Source organism: Salminus brasiliensis, chromosome 9 (assembly GCF_030463535.1).
Source record: "Salminus brasiliensis chromosome 9, fSalBra1.hap2, whole genome shotgun sequence".
Lineage (NCBI taxonomy): Eukaryota > Metazoa > Chordata > Actinopteri > Characiformes > Bryconidae > Salminus > Salminus brasiliensis.
This window is the reverse complement of record NC_132886.1, coordinates 23,952,446-23,971,304: the sequence shown is the minus strand read 5'-3', so window position 1 is coordinate 23,971,304 and position 18,859 is coordinate 23,952,446. Positions and strand designations below refer to the sequence as shown.

The window sequence follows — 18,859 nt, the reverse complement described above, 5'->3', positions numbered from 1 at the left end:
CTTCTTCTCACTCTCTCTTTCCTTCCCCCTCGCTCTCCCTCGTCATTTTTCTTTTCTCTCATTTCCTTCCTTACTTGCTCTCTCAGTCTTCTCTATCTGTCCCTCTCTTCTTCGTTCTCTTGCTTCCGCTCTCTCTATCTGTCTCTTTTTTCTCTCTCTCTCTGTCCCTCTCTCTCTCCTTCTCATCCTCTCTTTCCCTCCCGCTCTCCCCGCTTCCTTTTTCTGTTCTTTCTCGGTTTCTCTCGCACTCCATCTCTCTCTCTCCATCTTCTGTTCACTTTTTGTAAACTCTCTCTCACTCTTTTACTCTCTGTCTCTCACTGTCGCTCATTTTTCATTTTTCTTTTACCTCTCTTTTTCCCTCCCTCTCCTTCTCTCTTACCCCTCCCCTACAAAACACACACACAAAGCTCTCTCTTGTACAACATGCCTCCCACTCAAAAACAGACACAAACACACACTCTTGTTTTCACCTCACACTCCCTCTCGGGCGCTAGGTCTGCGCTCCAGCGGATGATTCTGCGGTCTTTGCCGCCGCCGCTGAGCAGAGCGCCGCCCTGCAGGACGCAGAGGGTGAAGACGCTGCCCTCGTGAGCTCGGGTCTGCTTCATGATCTGGAATGTCTCTGAAGGAGAGAGAGGAAGACACACTCTGGTAGAACGATCAGTCTGCGCTCATGTACACAGAACACAGGTCAGTCACCCCCAGCTGAGCATTTCAATCTGTTCCCAATTGTTTTCAGTTTCTTTCAGTAGTTTGAACGAACAACCTCATCACAACAACAAGCACAGATTGGGAGGAAAGAAAGGGCGCATAAGCTACACTGTTCTGGCCATTTTTTTATTACAATCTGGTGTGTCTAGCAACCCACAAACTGTGAAATTAGACATCCCAGTCGAAAGTCTTGTGATTCAACATTTAATGCAAGCGTTGGAGCCACTAGCATTATGCTGCTGCTAAAATCTAAGCATCTATTTGAGTTAGTACAACTGTAGGACTGGCAAATAAGCTTCTTTAAAAACAGGATTCACTACCAGCAGAACTCAAGGTGAAGTAAATTAGCTAGCTAGTGAGCTTGTGCAAACAGGGACAAATGAGAATACTGATCTTCTACTACAGGTGGTCTGCAGTAACACTCTTTATAACTTCAATCTGAATGGGCAGGTCTGAGTGATCTATGCTGAATGGACAATCATATATAACTGTGTTTATGTGTGACAAGGCCCGTCACAATAATTACATTATTTTACACAATATATTAGATACATATTGAAAATATGTGGACATGACCTTGATAATTTAAGCTGACCTCGATATTGCCCATTGTGTTTACTTGGGTGAATTTAAGCAGAAATGCTGTGTGGAATTTCGCTTTGTGTTAACATAGAAAATATGATGCAAGTCTGCAAGTCTACATCCAGACAGTTTGGAAGAGCAGGTCCAAATGCACTTGGTTTCAAAGCCGCATTCCACGGCTCATTTTGGCTTTAAGCTGAATGGTCAAAGAAAGCCCATGAATGTGAACGAGGATGTCGACTTTAAATATAGTGGTTTTATTTTATTTAAGATTTTTTATATATCAATTCCCATGTCTGAATATTCCTAATTATCTGAAATTCATTGCTCTTTAAAAGGGTATAATTGCATTATTATTTTTATATTAGCGTTATATCAGTGACATCACTTTTGTTTTCAAATGACAAAATATCATTTATCGCAATTATTTCTGGGACAACATATCGTCAAATTTTTTTTTATTGTGACTGGCCTAGTTGTGACATCACAACCAAGACAGGCGGAAGTGTGAGTAGTACATCAAACCCCATTTATATATATATATATATATATATAAATGTGGATAAATGCACTGTAATGTATCATGCAGAGATTAATTACCTTTTGCTCCCTTGCCTAACGTCTTGATGTCTGCTGCTGATTTGCCCCAAGTCAGGATGTTCCCTTCAGAGTCACCCGTTAGCACATCCCCCGTCAGACTGAACACAAAGCACATGATGAACTTGGGCTTCTTGTATTTCTGCAAGACAAAGAACAGAAGCACAGCTTAGGGACACCCCATAAAAGTCACAGATCCAGTATTGTATTGATTCACAAAGCTGTACTTGTTCCCTCATGACATTAAACTGTGCTCACTCCAAAGATGCCCTGCTTCTTGGTCAGCGCCCCAGCACTCAGCGTCCAGAAGTAAACGTGAGATTTCCCACAGGTGATGATGTTATTAGTGTCCGCAGGGTTGAACTCCACGGCAAACACAGCCTCATTAGTGCTCTAGAATACACAATCAAACACATACAACATGTGTGTAAACTTATACAATCCATAAATGCCAGCAATTGCACTTAAAAGATCCTTTAAAGGGGGCATGGTCCATCTTTGTCTTGTACTTTGAAATGTATGTGCAAAAAGCGTAAATTAATAAATCACTGTGTTTTTAAAGATGAAAATAATATGAATATTATGAGTACCTATTTAATAGGGGGAATTCCCACCCATTCACCAGACTCGTTGTTCCCCTCTGGCTTCAATGGCCCGTGAAGCACCACTGTTATGACTATTAACTGGGACAGTGGTGGCTCAGCAGTTAAAGCTCCGGGCTATTAATGATAGGGCTGTGGGTTCAATACCCTGGCTCGGCAAGCTGCCACTCTTGGGCCCTTAAGCAAGAATGCCACCATGTCTCACTAGTGTCATTAAAGCCAAGGGTGGTTATTCCCATTTGGTAGGTGGTCATTAAATTCCGATATGAATGTGTAGATATTATAATTTTTCACTTTTTGACATATTTTGAATCTGACAGTTGTTATTGACATTGTGGTAAAATGATGAATTGATGAAATCATTGAATTCACACTTACACAGAAAATTGTGACAGTGACAATGTTCATTTATACGCATTTCTATCTATTGTTTTTTGGTGACATCAAAAATACCAACCATTTAAAAATGGTTTCAAAGAAGCAAGACGATCTGGATTTAGTTTTTTCAAGACCTGGGTCTTTTTTCATAATGTGCTATTTATCATTGGTCCACATTGGTTTAATGAGATATATAAAATAACTGTCCCTATTTCATGTGTCATAAGAATAACTGTACCTTCAGTTCATGTATCATTAATAATGTGGCCTCGGAAAATTGAGGTCCCACAATTCTACCCTTTCTTCCCATTCTGGCTCAACTATAATTTTAAAGTAGAGCCTGCTTCTTAATCTGCCCTGACGCTGCCCTCATACAACCTCAGCATGTGGTCAAGTTCAAGTTTTGAACCTTTTTATTTCCATCTTAAATATTCTATATGACATACTGTAGAGATGGGGTTCCTGCCCTGGCATTAAGAGCATACTTGATCAAATCTCTGAGCTAAGCCTTCACTGAGAACTATCTTTAAGCCAGTGCTAGAACTGTATGTGTCCAGGAAGCACATCCAACTGGTAAGTCTAAATCACCCCTAGAAGCCCCTCTCTCAACACCTCTCTCAACATCTCCACAATCGCGCCAACGCTTTAGAAATATATCCCGAAGTTGGGTCAGCTGTCAGCTTTGCTTGCACAGGGTGTTTTTGCAGAAGTCCTAAATAAGGTTGTCCTAATGTGCGTCTGGTGGAAACCACAGATTCATTTGCTGAGCAAACAGGGACGTCATGACAAACGACCATGACAAGCACCCCTCCATCTCCAACAGTAACAAAGTCGCTACTACAATGAAAACAGAGAAAGAAAAATGACCTAACATAAACGCTCACTTCTCAGAACCTTTCCACACTCCGCCGCACAAACGACAGGGTAAAATATTTACGACGTTTCTGTGGCAACCGCGCTCAGATTGCACTCGGGGAAGTTAAAAATCGTTGGCGTGGCTGTGCGGGTTTTCCTCTGTATCTGTGCCAAGAATACGGACAGGAACGGAACCAGAAGCTGCCTAAATTTTTTTATTTTTATTTACTTACTCAAAACTAAAGACGGAGAGAACTGCTAAAGCAATCACAGGAATCATACTCCTTTAACTGATTATGCAATATTGATGAGTATAACAAATGGTAGAGCACAGTCAAGTTTCCCTGAGGGGGTGTACCGCATATTTTTACAATTACTGGAAGGCTAGATTATTCACATTGTACACAGATGGTGTAGTGGGGATGTCATGATTCATTGATTAGACTCAATTAATTGGCATCTTGGCATCTTGTATAATGGTGTTTAATTAGTCTATTTCCCTCTCTTGGTTAATGGATATTTACCAGTGGCTCCTTACATTTCAGATTTCACAGTTTGGCAGATCTTGCAATATGGGAATATACCAGCCACTAAAAGCAGAGCTCCTCATGAGCTCTCTGTAATAGGATAATTCTGAGGCAAAATAACAGGGTGGTAAAGAGGCTTGTAAAACTGCATCTGCGTATTTTTCACCCCATCCAAAGTCAGATACCTACTATCTATAGATTAAAGAACAACTTATAATACTGCACCTTTAAATTCACTATTATATTGTAAATTCAAATAATCAGTAGATTACTGGATTAGTAATATAATCTACAGTGGCAGCCCTGATATTTAGCAATACTGTGTGTGATTTCACTTACTTTCACATTGCCACACATACATGACACAACTAAATGCCTGCCCGAGTGCTTCCATACTTGAGAAAACCCACAAAAAAACTTCTTTTCCCAGGATATGATGGAAAATTTTCCACCATGGCAATTCACATGGGATTAATGGGCTATAACCTGGGGTGTATTTTTTCGGTTCATTTTATATAAGGTAAAAAGTGCTGAGGAGCACACAGTCCACAAGAAAGTCTGACATGGCGGATTAAGACTGGAATAACTACAAAAAAAAATTTGTTCTTAGGCTACTTCGGTTAAGTCAAATTTATTCACGCAGCACTTTTCACAACACATTTTGTCACAAAGCAGCTCTACAGAGATCTGCGATACTGTGATCTGTTGTGGTGGGGTAACCAGCCAATAGTAAGTTAGTTAATGGGGGTTTAATGCCAGGACAGCTTTGAGCCTGGCAGGAGTGTCATTGGGAAAGGGGGGGGGGTACGTTCTTTTAATCATGTAAGTGATAGAAGCTTGATCAACATTCCAGCTTTGAAGCTTTGAAGATGTCCTTTATTATTGGTGCTATTGTACATCCTGTTCATAAGTGCTTAACTAGAGTTTGGCAGATCTTGCAATAAGGGGATATACCAGCTACTAGAAGCAGAGCTCCTCATGAGCTCTCTGTAATAGGATAATTCTGAGGCAAAATAACAGGGTGCTAAATAGGCTTGTAAAACTGCATCTGCGTATTTTTCACCCCATCCAAAGTCAGATACCTACTATCTATAGATACTATATATAGATTAAATAGATACTATCTATAGATTAAAGAACAACTTATAATACTGCAACTGTAAATTTAAATAATCAGTAGATTACTGGATTAGTAATATAATCTACAGTGGCAGCCCTGATATTTAGCAATACTGTGTGTGTGTGTGCACATACCTTTACTTCAACGATCTTGGTGTTTTTGTTCCAGTCCCAGAGAGACAGCATGTGCTCATTGGAGTCATCAATCACACACAGATATGCCCCTGCATCCTGAAATCAAATGTTCAAGGATTAATATGACAGTGCTGAATTAGAATCAGTATTGGTTTTGTGTTCTGGGTGGCAGGCAGGACGTACCGCATTTGAAAAGGCCACAGAACCGACCCCTCGCTCAAACGTGCCCAGACCAATCTGCTGCAGGGTCACCAGTGTAGTGGAGTCCCAGATATGGACAAACGGCTGCAAAGGCTAGTTCACACACACACACACACACACACACACACACACACACACACACACACACACACATACACAAAAGCAATCTGTAAAAACTCTGAAACCGGCCATGAAGGTAAGCACTCAATAAATTGCAAAGGAGTAAACAAACAAAGGCAACTAACTCACCTTGCCATCCTTATCTACACCTGCGGTCTGTCCAGATGCTATCAGCACCTTGTCTGGATGAATTGCTAAACTGCATCCCAAGAGTTAATGTGACAAGATTTTAATAACCGTTTATTAATTTTAAGCAATTTCTACTGGTCCATTGGTTGCAAAAATAAAACAACAAAATAAAGGGACTTATGGGATTCTGTGATAATGACAAAAAGCATACTGTATCTTAAAGCTGGCTATTGCCATATACAGTACTCAACTCACCATCGTACGCAGTCGGTGTGTTTACGGTAATGCCTTTGCGTCTGCTTGGCGACGTGGTAAAGGACTACCACACAGGCTATAAAATACACCGCCTCCCCTGAGGGCAGCATGTACAAGTTCCCTCTACAGTCACGCCCTCGGTAACCATAGCTATAATCAGGGGGTCAAGGATATCAACAGGAGGGTATGTATCCACACATCCATGCAAAATTTCACTGTAGTGTAAAGTTTACACCGAAAAAAATAGTACCATGTATCAGTAGCACCAGCTAAAGGGTTTTACATAACATTTAACTTTCTATTATCCAGAAACAAAACTGAATATTGGTGGTCAGAGAGAAAAAGAGAGAAAAATGATTATTGAACTCTGTGGGATGGAACGTAGTTACTTACTTTATAGTAAGTAAAACTCGAAACTTTATAAGTTTCAAAATGCAAAGCACTTTAGCAGTTGTCAACAACATGAAGGCCACATATCAAATAATATAAAAAAATTGCATTAATGGCTTCATTATTTTTATTTTATGTATTAAACTTGATATTATACTTTATAATATATTTTTTATTGAATTTTCTCTCTAATTGTTAAAATATAATTTAGGAACAAAAATAATCCTGGGAAAACTACATTGTTAAACTGAAATCTGTTTTGAGTTTGAATTTATGTAAACTCAAAGTATTTATTTATCTTTATTTGCAGTATTTCTTTTGAAGCCTTTATTTCAGTTGATAAACCCTTAGTATTGCTTGATACTAGTACTACATAGCTACTAGCACTTTTTGTCAATTTGTTTTTTGTTTTTTTTTACAATGTGCCTAATTTTCCATATTTACTACAAATAAACATTCAATTATAATCTATATTTTGGGCTGCCTTTTTAAACAGCTAGAACATGTTCAGTGGTTATGAAGGTGATTAACTTCTTAACCAATTTTACCCCAAACAATAACACAGCTTTGGATATTGCACCACTTAATACCTTTACAGGACCGTAAACAAAAGGATTACAGTTGTGACACCTGAAATGTGCTACCATGTATCTCCAAAAAAGTAACCTTACAGGACAAGCAAAAACATTCCTAATATTCAATGTCAGCTGGTGATTAAAAATGACTGTATGCCAAAGAATACATCACTATATATTTATAATATTTATAATAATACATTGACAGCTTGACAGCGGATACACCCAATCCAGTTCCAGTTTCTCTGAGGGATGGTCCATCCTAAGTTCATCATAGTTCTGGATGTTTGAGGGAACATACATGGTGATTGGCCGTCCACGGATGAACATTTTGATTGACTGACCTATAAACCATTTAAAAACATAACATGTGATGCATATAATGAAAGGAAATTTCATTCGAGGTATATAATATATATACCTCTAGTCCTTATAGTAAGTACTATTACTAATTCAGTGCTCTGTCAGATATTAAACAGTACTTAAAATTAGTAAAATAAAAATAAGACCTTTGCTTCCTACATGGCTATTGCAACCTAGTAAGGACTAACACGAAACAATAGGCATCTAACAGTGTATTGTTTCTTAAATGTTGCTTAACTACACTGTCCATCAAAAGTGTGGGGACAACTTGCTTTCTTTGGACATTTTAACTTTTTACCACTTTTTTGATTAAGTAAGAAACATGCACAGGTTGTATAAACATAAAACAACTACAGTACTTTGGAACAAATTGACAACTACCAGCTTTATTTCCTTTAAGGTGTTCATCTTCACTGCAAGGTTTTTCCTCAATAAAGATGTGAAAGTTTTCTTTACCAATTTATTCCTAAAAAAACGTAGGCTGATGTGTGCGGACATTGCAACAAATGATAAAATAAAAGTTACACCTAAATGAAACTAAAACCATGTTGTAACCAGATTAAAAACATATTTCAGAAATAAAACTGGCTGTGTATTTATTTTGTAATGGACTGTGGACGTGATGTCATGCACGTAAACCACAACACTACCAACACAGTATCATGCCTCATTTAGACTAGTTTCAAAACAATCTGAAAAAGCCAGCAAAAGAGACTTATTGCAGGTAACTAGGGACACCAATATGGGCTCTGTGGGATAATGCGGATATCCCATTTTTTCCATATAAGTATCTTTTTATATTGAGGCATTTTGAAAATGTAGAAATCCACAGAGATAAGCATTATGGAGTTACTACAACATGATTTCTGTTGGGGTAGTGCTGCCATTCAGAGCACCATAGGTTGCACGATTATGCAGAATAATATACACTGCCTTTCTTCTCGACTGCTGGTAAAGTAGGTACCCCTGAAGCTTACCTCTAGTAGTGCCATATATGCACCTGTGCCTACCATTGCCACCCAGTATCGAAATGCAAGCAACACTGCATCACATTCTGAGAAACATTCACCAATCTCATTGCACATCCCTTCATAAAATAGGTTGAGTCTGGCATTATTCCAGTGTTTGTACTGTCACAAATATTTTCATACATATTTACACATGGCATTGTTTACCTCAAACTAACCTGCTTTACAGTTTGTTATTATAAGCCGAGAAATACACATGCTTATTTGTATTGGACACTAGGGATGCACCGATCCGATATTAGGATTGGATATCGGTCCGATACTAACAAAATTAGCTGGATCGGGTATCGGATAATTAGTCTGATCCAAAGGAACAATCCATTTACACAACCTGATTCTCATACCGCCGGTATTTCAGGCTTCTTAATACAGGATCAGAGGATCTAATCTGATACAGGATCTAACCAGCATGCCCTTAACCTGTCATCAACTATCAGCGAGTAATCCAGCTCGTCTTACATATAAGGAAAACCCAGAAGGGAATAGCTGCTAGCTTCTTTTTAGTCTCACAGACTTCGAATTTCAGAATAAAAGTCATTTATTATTATTACAGCACAATTATTATTTTTAGTGGCCAATAAACAGAAATTGGGTTCATTTATATCTGTGTTCATTTGTCATAGTTTGTTTTACTAAGTTAGTAAATGCATGATTACATCAATCCTGATGTCTTAAGTCTCTCCCAGATGGTCAGGTATATAGTTTATTAATTCAGAAATGGTATTGGATCGGCATCTGGTATCGGCCTATACGCAAAGTTCAAAGTTGCAAAGTTCAAAATATCAATCAATATCTGTGTCAGAACAGAAAAGATGGATCGGTGCACCCCTATTCGAAACTTTGGAAAATCTGGGCGTCTCCAAACTTTTGATGAGCAGTAAACATGTAAATGCAGAACATTGTGTATCGTCTGTCACTGAGTTATCGACAAATGTTAATTAATTTAGTTACGGCATGGTACTACATATGCCTTTGCTTTAATTAGGACACAATATGTATCAATAATGTACGGAGAAACCTACCCTGTGTTCCTCTCCTGGATCCCTGTGTTCCTGTACAAAGGCACAAAGACACAGATTAACAGTTAAACAGATTTCCATCAGCCACTTACTCTCATCTTGATCCAACTAGCCAGAAGTATCTGTCTGAAACAACCCAGGTCATGTGCTTTAAAGGAGCCCTCGAATGTAAAACCATATTTGCAGTAGTTGAATAATAACTGCTACATTTATGCCTCCAAAACTTACACCCACCCAACCCACTAGAGAAAGCCCTGCTAGCTCTAGTCTCAGCTGCAATCTGGTAAAACGCAACAGCCACTTCTGGAGAATATGTTAATGCTGATATTTGTACTCAGTTTTTTGGAGACACTCTTTGCCACAATTGTGCTTCAGTAACACTGGTGAACAGCACACCGCCGCCAGACTCAGACTGTTAGATAGTGGAAAACAGGTTGCTACGTGAACCAGGCCTCGTAACCACAGCTTTTCCAGATGGCACTGTCTCGGAAAGGATGACTCAAATTGGTGAGCCAGGAAAAATTAGCGATATTCGTGCTATTAGCTAACCTTGTCTCAGGGAGGCACTGCCAGGGAACGCGCCCTTCAAGACAGATGTTGCTTGTGCTAGGCTAAAGGGTAACCCCTAGCTGACCGGCTTAAACATCCCTTCATCATAGGGCAACACTATCTGGGCAAGACTCAGGAATAACTGGCAACAAAAATACTTCAAGTTCTTGCTAGAGCGCTAAAAAGCAAAGCTATGCTATGTGACTTCCGTGTGGTGAGACCCTGTGGTGAGAAACCAGAGCAAATCAAATTATTCACCAGCCCAACATGAAAGGTTGTGTGCTTTTCATTCGGAGGTAAAATAACAGGGCTGTAAATGGGCCTGTAAAACCGCATCTGGGCAGTTTTCACCCCAACCAAGGTCACACACTATTTAGACATTTTAATTTCACATACTGAATAAATGCGTTCTACGGCACCTTAAAGCAGAAAAGAAAATGAAGGATTCAGATTTCCACCACAGAGCTTATGGGATTGTTGAATAAGTCAGGGATGGAAAGCATCTGTGTCCGCTGCAGTGGTATGACAATAAAAAGTAAGAGCCAAAAAGAAAAAAGTCTCACACTTGGCAGACGGATTCAGTGACGGTGATCTGTTTAGAAGCATTACATAATAGATAGTGCTTTATGATCAGGGGATTTCTGCGAGGAAAAAACAAGGCAGCAGGGGGGAGGGGTCCAAGTAAAGTTTTTGTAATGTTGATTGGCTCTAAATGTCATGGAGAAGGTTTTTTTTATGCTGTTTATGACAAACTCAAAATCCCACCAGCCTACATTTGGAACTGAAGAACCTCCACTGATAAGATACACAAGTCCAAGGCCGAGCTCAGTGTCTGTCTAGACAAACCTGTCCTGTGGAGAAGCTCTCACACAGACCCTAGTCGCAGAGGAAATCCGAACATGACAAATCTCATAAAAGTATCAGTACCACTCCTGAGGAATTTTGGACATGTCCAGGTCTGCCCACTCTCACATAATGTCACTTAAATGCGCTTGCTTCCTTTTCCCAACGTTTCAGGGTGCAGGCGACTTAGAGGACCTAACATTTGCAAAAGCAGTGCTAGGAAAACTTATGCCACAGCTTTCTGGCTCTTGTGGTCGAGGAAACAGCCATCCATCATTACTGTCAGATAGCTATGAGTAGTGTGGTAACACGCAACCAACCACAGCGCGTGAATTTCCAGCAGGAGCTGGGAGTAACAAGCCCTCCTGTGTTTATTGCTGCGCTCTCTGTGTACAGAAAGTTTGTGTATGTGTTTTGAACCACGTGTCACACTGAAAGGAGACTATCTAGCTCAATTAGAGGTTGTGGAGATCTATATAAACCATGATCTTTCACAGTGGCTGGAACTATTTTCATGTTTTGCTGAACACTGTCTACACAATAGGGATTTTTTTTGCAAATAAAATTGTTTCAACCACACCCTATACTCACACACACCTTTTACTCCTTGTTGTGTAGACTCTACTGGTCTCTTTTGTGGTTTAGACCAGAGAGCAGCTGTGAGCTAGATGTTTTAATATGCATGAAAGCATGACTGCTTAGTCTGTAATTCCCCCAAAGACAAATCTGTCTACATGGATAGATTTGTATCTAATATGATACAACATGGGCTGGGTTCATCTATATGATAGCAACTGAAGGAGAACATGGGCTTGGTTCATATATTTGATAGCTACTGAAGGAGAACATGGGCTGGGTTCATCTAGTTGATAGCAACTGAAGGAAAACATGGGCTGGGTTCATCTATTTGATAGCAATCTGAGAAAGAGCAAAGGTTAAGTTTATCTATTTGGTATTACATCAAGGAGAACATAGGCCAGGTTCATGTATTTAATAGCAATTCAAGAGGGACATAGGTTGAGTTCATCTATCTGAAACAACTTAAGGAGAACATAGACTGGGTTCATCTATTTAAGAGCAGTTTAAGAAAGAGCATAAGTTAAGTTCATCTATTTGATAGCAATCCACAACGGAGCAGAGGCTGAGTTAATCTATTTCATAGCAACTAAAGTAGAACATAGGCTGGGTTAATCTACTCAGCAGGAATTCATTTAGAACATGATTGGGTTGGGTTAATCTATTTGATACAACTCAAGTAGAATATAGGCTGGGTTCATCTGTATAATAGCAACTCAAGCAGAATATAGGTTGAGTTCATCTATCTGATACATCTCAAGTAGAACATAGGCTGGGTTTGTCTATTTAATAGCAATTTAAGAAGTTTGATCTGTTTGATAGCAATTCTAGATGTGGGCTGGTTTCATCCATGTGATGGGGACATATTTAGAATTTTCTTATAACATAATAAATCTGCACATTATAAATAAAAATATTAGAATATATCACATCCACTTTCATGGTTCTCCACATTCACAGAAAACGACAAATGTACATCACTGTGCAAAAGTCATGCCATAATTTGAATCTGGCAGTTGTCCTTTTCTTTTACATTGTATCCAGTTCTATGAAGTATAGACCAATAGAATAGGATACCGCAAGGCAACCGTTTTTTCTCAGAATAGGCCCCTCACATAGGGGCTACATACACATGCGTACAATGTATAATAATTCTACTTAATTATACTTAAAACCTATCAAAACCAATGCCTTCACAATGCTAATGCTAATATTTGAAAGCTGGTCAAATGTCTAGGCTCTTAAAAGTTTCCTTCTAATGTGATGCGCCAAAGAAAACTGCCCGGCAATGTCATTTGGGGCTGATAAACCTGACTGAACAGATTGGGGTTAAAAGGGGTCTTTTAACAGATTTTCAAAGAATTATGTCAATTTTGCTGGGTCAACCACAGTTTGTCAGCTAGAGAATACACCCAAAGGTATAGGAGTATAGAAGGAATCAGTTTTTTTCCTGGAGCACCATGTGCCGAAATCCTGTGCGCACAGTGTGTGCTAGTGAGGACAGGCGAGACAGATGACAGCGTACGTTTATGAAGAGTGTGGAGTGAAGTCATTTCCAGATGAGCTGGAGTGGACTACTGCAGACCAGAGAGCCAGCACTGGGTCAGGACCCAATGGGCAGTAAATCACTGCATGTTGCACTACACTGTTGAGGCGCGTGTGAGGAGAAAGAACTGTTTTTATTACCTGTGTTTGAGAGGAGGTCTTTGGCTCGGCTGTCAGGATAAATGAAAAGAAAACAAGAAAGAGAAAGACAAAGCAATGGTCATACAGTGGTCTGTAAGCTGACACTAATGAAATTGCACTATTTTATTAGCTTAAGATGGGCATTCCTTTTTGGATTTTGAATGGATTTGATTACTGAATTCTGATGGATGCTACTAAGATGCATTACTACTACTCTTTTAAGCTTTAACTACTGTGCTGGGACAGGTCAGACTACCAAGAATAAGATCAACAGATCAATGAAACATTTTCATGTTGCCATCACAGTGCCAGAAACCAGAGCTTTTTCTTAAAGAGCCAATAGATCTAAACACTGTTAAAGGTTCAAAATGTATGCATTTCCTGATTCATATTTGGGAACTATTTGGAAATCTGATTATTTTGAATTGATGTCACTAAATGACCTGGGGGTATAAAGCCGCCAGCATTGAGCTGTGGAGCAGTGGAACTGTGTTCTCTGGAATGATTGTGCTCTATCCAATACTTTTGGGATGAATTGAGGATGATGATGGGCTGGTGATCATCCAACATCTTGACCTCACTAACGCTCTTGTCACTGAATGCAATCAAATCCTCACAGCAATGTTCTAAAATGTAGTAGAACGCTGTCCTTCACTGGACAGCAGACTCCAACAAAAGCAGAATAACCTTTTTTAATGCCCTTGATTTTGGAAGAAACAATGGATGAGCAGGTGTCCCAATACTTTTACTTTTCCATATAGTGCATATTACAGTGCAGTCAATCCCAGCAAATGTCTTAACGGGCTAAAACCCTGTTGGAAAACAGGTTTGGAAAGGTCCATCCAATATTTAAGTAATATTAATGCTGGTAAAGTAAACTGACTCACCCCTCCAGGCTTGGGGATCGGGTGAGAAGGTTGGTTGAGGATGCTGCCTTCTTAGGCATTCGCTGTTTGCTTTTGTCCTGGATGTCCTTGCTCTGTTTCTCACTATTTCTCCGTACTCTGAACACAAGAGCCAGTGATTAGTATCTCTGCATGACATCTGACTTGAAATGATAGTTCAGCGAAAATTCAACTGGAGATAATTTGTGGACAAATATGCAGATTAAAGTTAAGAGTTTTAAAAACCACATAAGCACATTCATTTGAGATTACCTCACAACTCATGGCAGATGGACTGTGCTGATTTAGACATGCAGTTGCTAATTATACAGCAAGATTACTTACACTGCAACTCTGAACCGTTAAAGGGAAACTTCCCACATTTTTCACAACATTTCTGCATAATTAAACCACTGGGATGTAAACAAAGTCATCCAATGTGGTCTGATGTGAAATGGTGCATTATAGAGAAACGTCCTGAATACTTTCCAGCGGTGGTAATCATACCCAGAGGTCGCAATGCCTTTAATGAAAGTGCAGCCATTTTATCTGTTATATAAAATCACCAGTGACCACCTGATGTTTTACAACACCATGCCAACATGCCTTGTGTACAACCCCCTCTCCACATTCTGTAAAGGACGTTTTTGAGACATTAAATGATTCCGACCTCTGGTCCCCATCACCACCATACTGCACTGCATTGTAACTCTGATCGGTTTCTCTAGAACGGACCACTTTACCCCAGACTCCCTCTCATTCACACTGTTTACATCTTAAAGGTGCCACAGAATGCATTTATTCAGTATTTCAAGTTATTCTCTGATGTCTACATAGTAGCTATGTGACTTTGGTTGGGACAAAACGTGCCCATTTACAACCCTGTTATTTTGCTCCAAAATAAAACGTGGATAGTTTAATGTGAGCTTAGCTCTAATGGGCGGCTTTACAGCACCACAATGGCTCAATGGAGCCACGTAGGATAACTTTATTTTGTAGCATTTTAAGAACAACACTGTAGTTATTTTATTAATCAGTAGATTTTTTTTTAAATGACAGCTGAACAGACTATAGGGTTTGCTATGGTTAGTTTTAAGCTTAGCACAAATTCTTCCATGTGCTTCCTCTGATTTGCTAGGTTTAACTGTCAGCCTGGCACAGACATGAGGGGCAGCCCCATGCTTTCCCCATTTGGATAGGGTTAGCTTTTAGCCTAGCACAGATACCCACTGTGACCCTCCTACAAGCTGTGTTTTCCTGGTCTGCTTAGGCTAGCTTTTAGCTTGCATGAATACCTGTAAGATTTACCATGCCACAGCTAGGAATAGACCTTAAAAGGCTGTTGCTAGTGGACTGGGTGTATGTAAATTTTGGGGGCGTAAATATAACTAGGTTTTTTAATTAGCTGAAACTGGTGCGTTTTACAGCTCTGTATGGCTAATGCTAAATGTTTTCTTTTCAATGAAGTGATAATAGCTTAATTGAGGTTCATGGTTTGTCACTTTCATGTACCGAACTCTCATTATTTAATCATGCCATGGTAAATACAGTTTTTCATTCTAAGGCCCCATTAAATATTTAATAATGCAGAAATAAACAGTGGAATTCCCCTTTAAGAGTGGCTGAACAGGATGATGCTTATGGAAAGCTCTATGCAGAATGATTGCATTGTTTCAGAGAAGCACACGAGTGCACCCAAACACTCAATATTTTGTGTGGGTGTGTGAGTGTATGTGTGCTCAGGGGTTGTTTCCTTTGACACACACCCCATTTCCTGTTCCTCTAAAAGCTCCATACATTCTCCAATAAAAGAAACATGAAACAGGAAATGACAGTGATCACCGTCAATGTTGGTAGCGACGGACAGGGAAGTGAAACTGACATAGTCTCCTGTCAATCACAGTCGAAAACTACCGCAAAGGCTATATTAGCCTTTTGCACAGCTACTTGAAGTTGCACCTATTGCTGACATAGATGTGCAAATGCACACACACACAGATTGTCTAGTCCCTGTACTGTCAATAAAATAGGACTGTCTGGAGCAAATGAACATGAATGATAATATTAAGTTAATATTAAGTAAATTTACATAGCACGTTTACAAACCCAAGGATGATTTGGGTCATGGGGCAGTGAAACTGTGTTCTCTAGGTGATCAAGGTGTCCAAATACTTTTGTCCATTTAATGTGCATACAGTTCAAGAAATATGTTTGTTCTCTCATTGTGTGAGTGGGGTTGGGTTAAGGTAGCTTTCCGGCAGGCCAAATAAAACATCCTCAGGGGTCACCTCTGGGCAGCCACAGGCCAGAATCTTTTCAAACAGAGCCAGTGGGAGCCATGGAAACTGTTTACTGCATCCCTAAATTACATATTTGTCTCAAAGTGAGCTGGGGTGTTAAGTAATCTCAAATAGACCTGCTTTGGGTCTCTTTATTGTCTATAGATCATTCCTATGTAGTTTTCTACTGAACATGAACATCTGATAGTCTGATAGTCATCAGACCACACGCACACACATACATTCATTGGAAAGTGAGGTTAGTCAAGTAATCAAGAAACACTGATTAAAAGATCACCCAAAGTTCCGCATGCAAAAAGACCAGACCATGACATTCAAGCAATCAAAAATTATTGATTAATAAATACATTTTTATGGTAGATTAGTTAGATGACGTGATTGGGTTAGTATGATTTTCAAAATCTCAAATCTCAAACCAGCAGTGCCCAGCAGTAGTTAAATTCCGTACCAGTCCGAGATGCAAGCATATTGTACCCTCTTCACTGTGGCTTTTGGCACAAAAAATAGCTGCAACGCGGGGAAAGGTACTTTAGCAATTAAGGTCAAATACATGTTATAAACAAACAACTACCTCCATCCTCTTCCACCAATTTAGGCTTGAGGTCTGACTTTATTTGTCCTACATACTTCTGTAGATCACGGGTGCTGTTAGCGGTGTTATTCTACCCTGAGGCCTACAGGCCTAACCCTGCACTAATGTTGTGTATATATGCTAGACTGACCTCAAATGATCCTCCTGTCACTGTTTCCACTGAGCCTAATTATTCATTCACATGTCTCTCAAGGCAGTGATGCCGCCAAATTCTGTCTCAGTCATCCTTGCTTTCTTTATCATGTACAGCCTCCAAATTCCCACACATTACTGGCATAATTTCTTGCAAAACCTGATGCCAAGCAGCTTCCAGTGCGAATTCTTCTGCCGATGTGACCTCCTGACTTACACTCAAGTCTGTCTATAAAAGTCTCCCTGAATCTTCAGAATTCTAATTACAAGCGTTTTTGTCAAGACTGCAGCCTCTTTACATATTTGCACCCTGTAGTTAGTGAAAAGCTGGTTTTACAGCTCTTTTAAAGTTGCAGAGAACTTGACAACTTTCAATTAAGCTTTCAGACGACTGCATACACTATACTTATCCTCATCCATATATAGCAACAGGCTCTTGCTAAAAGTAGGGCTGGGCTGGTCTCTAATAACTGATTACCCTGGCCCTAGACTAAGACTATTATATAGTACTGTTTTCTGATAAAGTCTACTTAAAAGTCTAGTTAACTCGGTTCATGGAGAGCATTCTTGTTTTTAGGCATAATATCTACACAGCTTTAAAGCTAAACATATTCATCCATAATGGTTTTCATCCAACGCTGGCCTTAACAGCTTGAACTCCAGCTAATAATATACAAGATCTAAATAATTAATAATATTATGGCTATTAATGTTATTATGTTACTATATGGTCGCTATCAAAAAAACTGTCTTCATTTTTGCCGTTTTTCATGTTTTGACATTAATTGAATCTGGCAGGTGATCTTTACACTGTGTCCAAATTTTAATCAACAGACAAAAGGATCCAAAATGACTTATAATACAATCTTTTTACATTGACTTTTCTTGACATTCTGAAAGTTTTTCCTTTGTCCTATAAAGTTTTTGAAAGACAGCTACAAAATATATTAATATTATTATCCACCAAGACAATGAACGATAACATGAGACGCTTTTTTTTAACATCCAATTAACTAAAAAGAACTGTCTTGTTTAGCAATATTAATATTATTATTATCATCATCAACAACATCATTATTATTAATTAACTGCTGTCAACTTTTATATCTAATATCTAAGCAACTATTAGGAACATTCCTATTATAACTAATATAATCAAATTTGAAATGAGTAACTATTAAAAACGAAATATTAATTAATAACTTTAAGATTTACTATAGTAAATCCAATAACTAAGGAACTAATGTATCACTTTACTTGGATGGTCGATTGTAGATGCATCATAGATTCTCACCTGACATTCAACTAACAATAAACTGAATGTCTCTTAAATGCAACTGAACTCTTAGCTGAATGTAAATGACTTAAATGTAACCCTGCAAATTGCCCTAACTCTAATCTTAATCTTACCCTTTTCGTTAAGGTTAAGCAAGGATTCAGGGTTGATTCAAGGGTAAGGTTAAGGTTAGGGTTAGGGTTTAGGTGCAGGGTTACATTCAACAGACAGTCATTTACATTTAAATTACAGTTTAGTTGTATTTTAAATTTTATACATATGCAGTTGAATGTTAGCTGAATGTCAGGTGAGCATCTACTTGACATCTATAATGGACCATCCAAGTTAAGTGATACAAGTATCTAATTTTCCAAGACATGCACATAATAAAAAATAAGACTTATTAGTAATTATTGCAAATATTATTAATAT

The 18,859-nt window shown here is 38.9% G+C and overlaps 1 protein-coding gene across 2 annotated transcripts in view; it reads right to left on the bottom strand.

Annotated features, from left to right (window-relative positions):
• eml3 (EMAP like 3) overlaps nt 1–18,859 on the bottom strand; it is a 51,330-nt gene that overhangs the window by 7,493 nt on the left and 24,978 nt on the right. For both annotated transcript variants that reach the window (XM_072687928.1, XM_072687929.1), the window contains 11 exons: nt 14,131–14,247; nt 13,244–13,272; nt 9,593–9,622; nt 7,403–7,523; nt 6,215–6,364; nt 5,960–6,029; nt 5,693–5,803; nt 5,510–5,605; nt 2,152–2,286; nt 1,897–2,035; nt 474–625 (listed from right to left, as the gene is read on the bottom strand). In XM_072687928.1, coding sequence (XP_072544029.1) covers nt 474–625; nt 1,897–2,035; nt 2,152–2,286; nt 5,510–5,605; nt 5,693–5,803; nt 5,960–6,029; nt 6,215–6,364; nt 7,403–7,523; nt 9,593–9,622; nt 13,244–13,272; nt 14,131–14,247 — 1,150 coding nt within the window. The remainder of the gene's footprint in view (nt 1–473; nt 626–1,896; nt 2,036–2,151; nt 2,287–5,509; nt 5,606–5,692; nt 5,804–5,959; nt 6,030–6,214; nt 6,365–7,402; nt 7,524–9,592; nt 9,623–13,243; nt 13,273–14,130; nt 14,248–18,859) is intronic.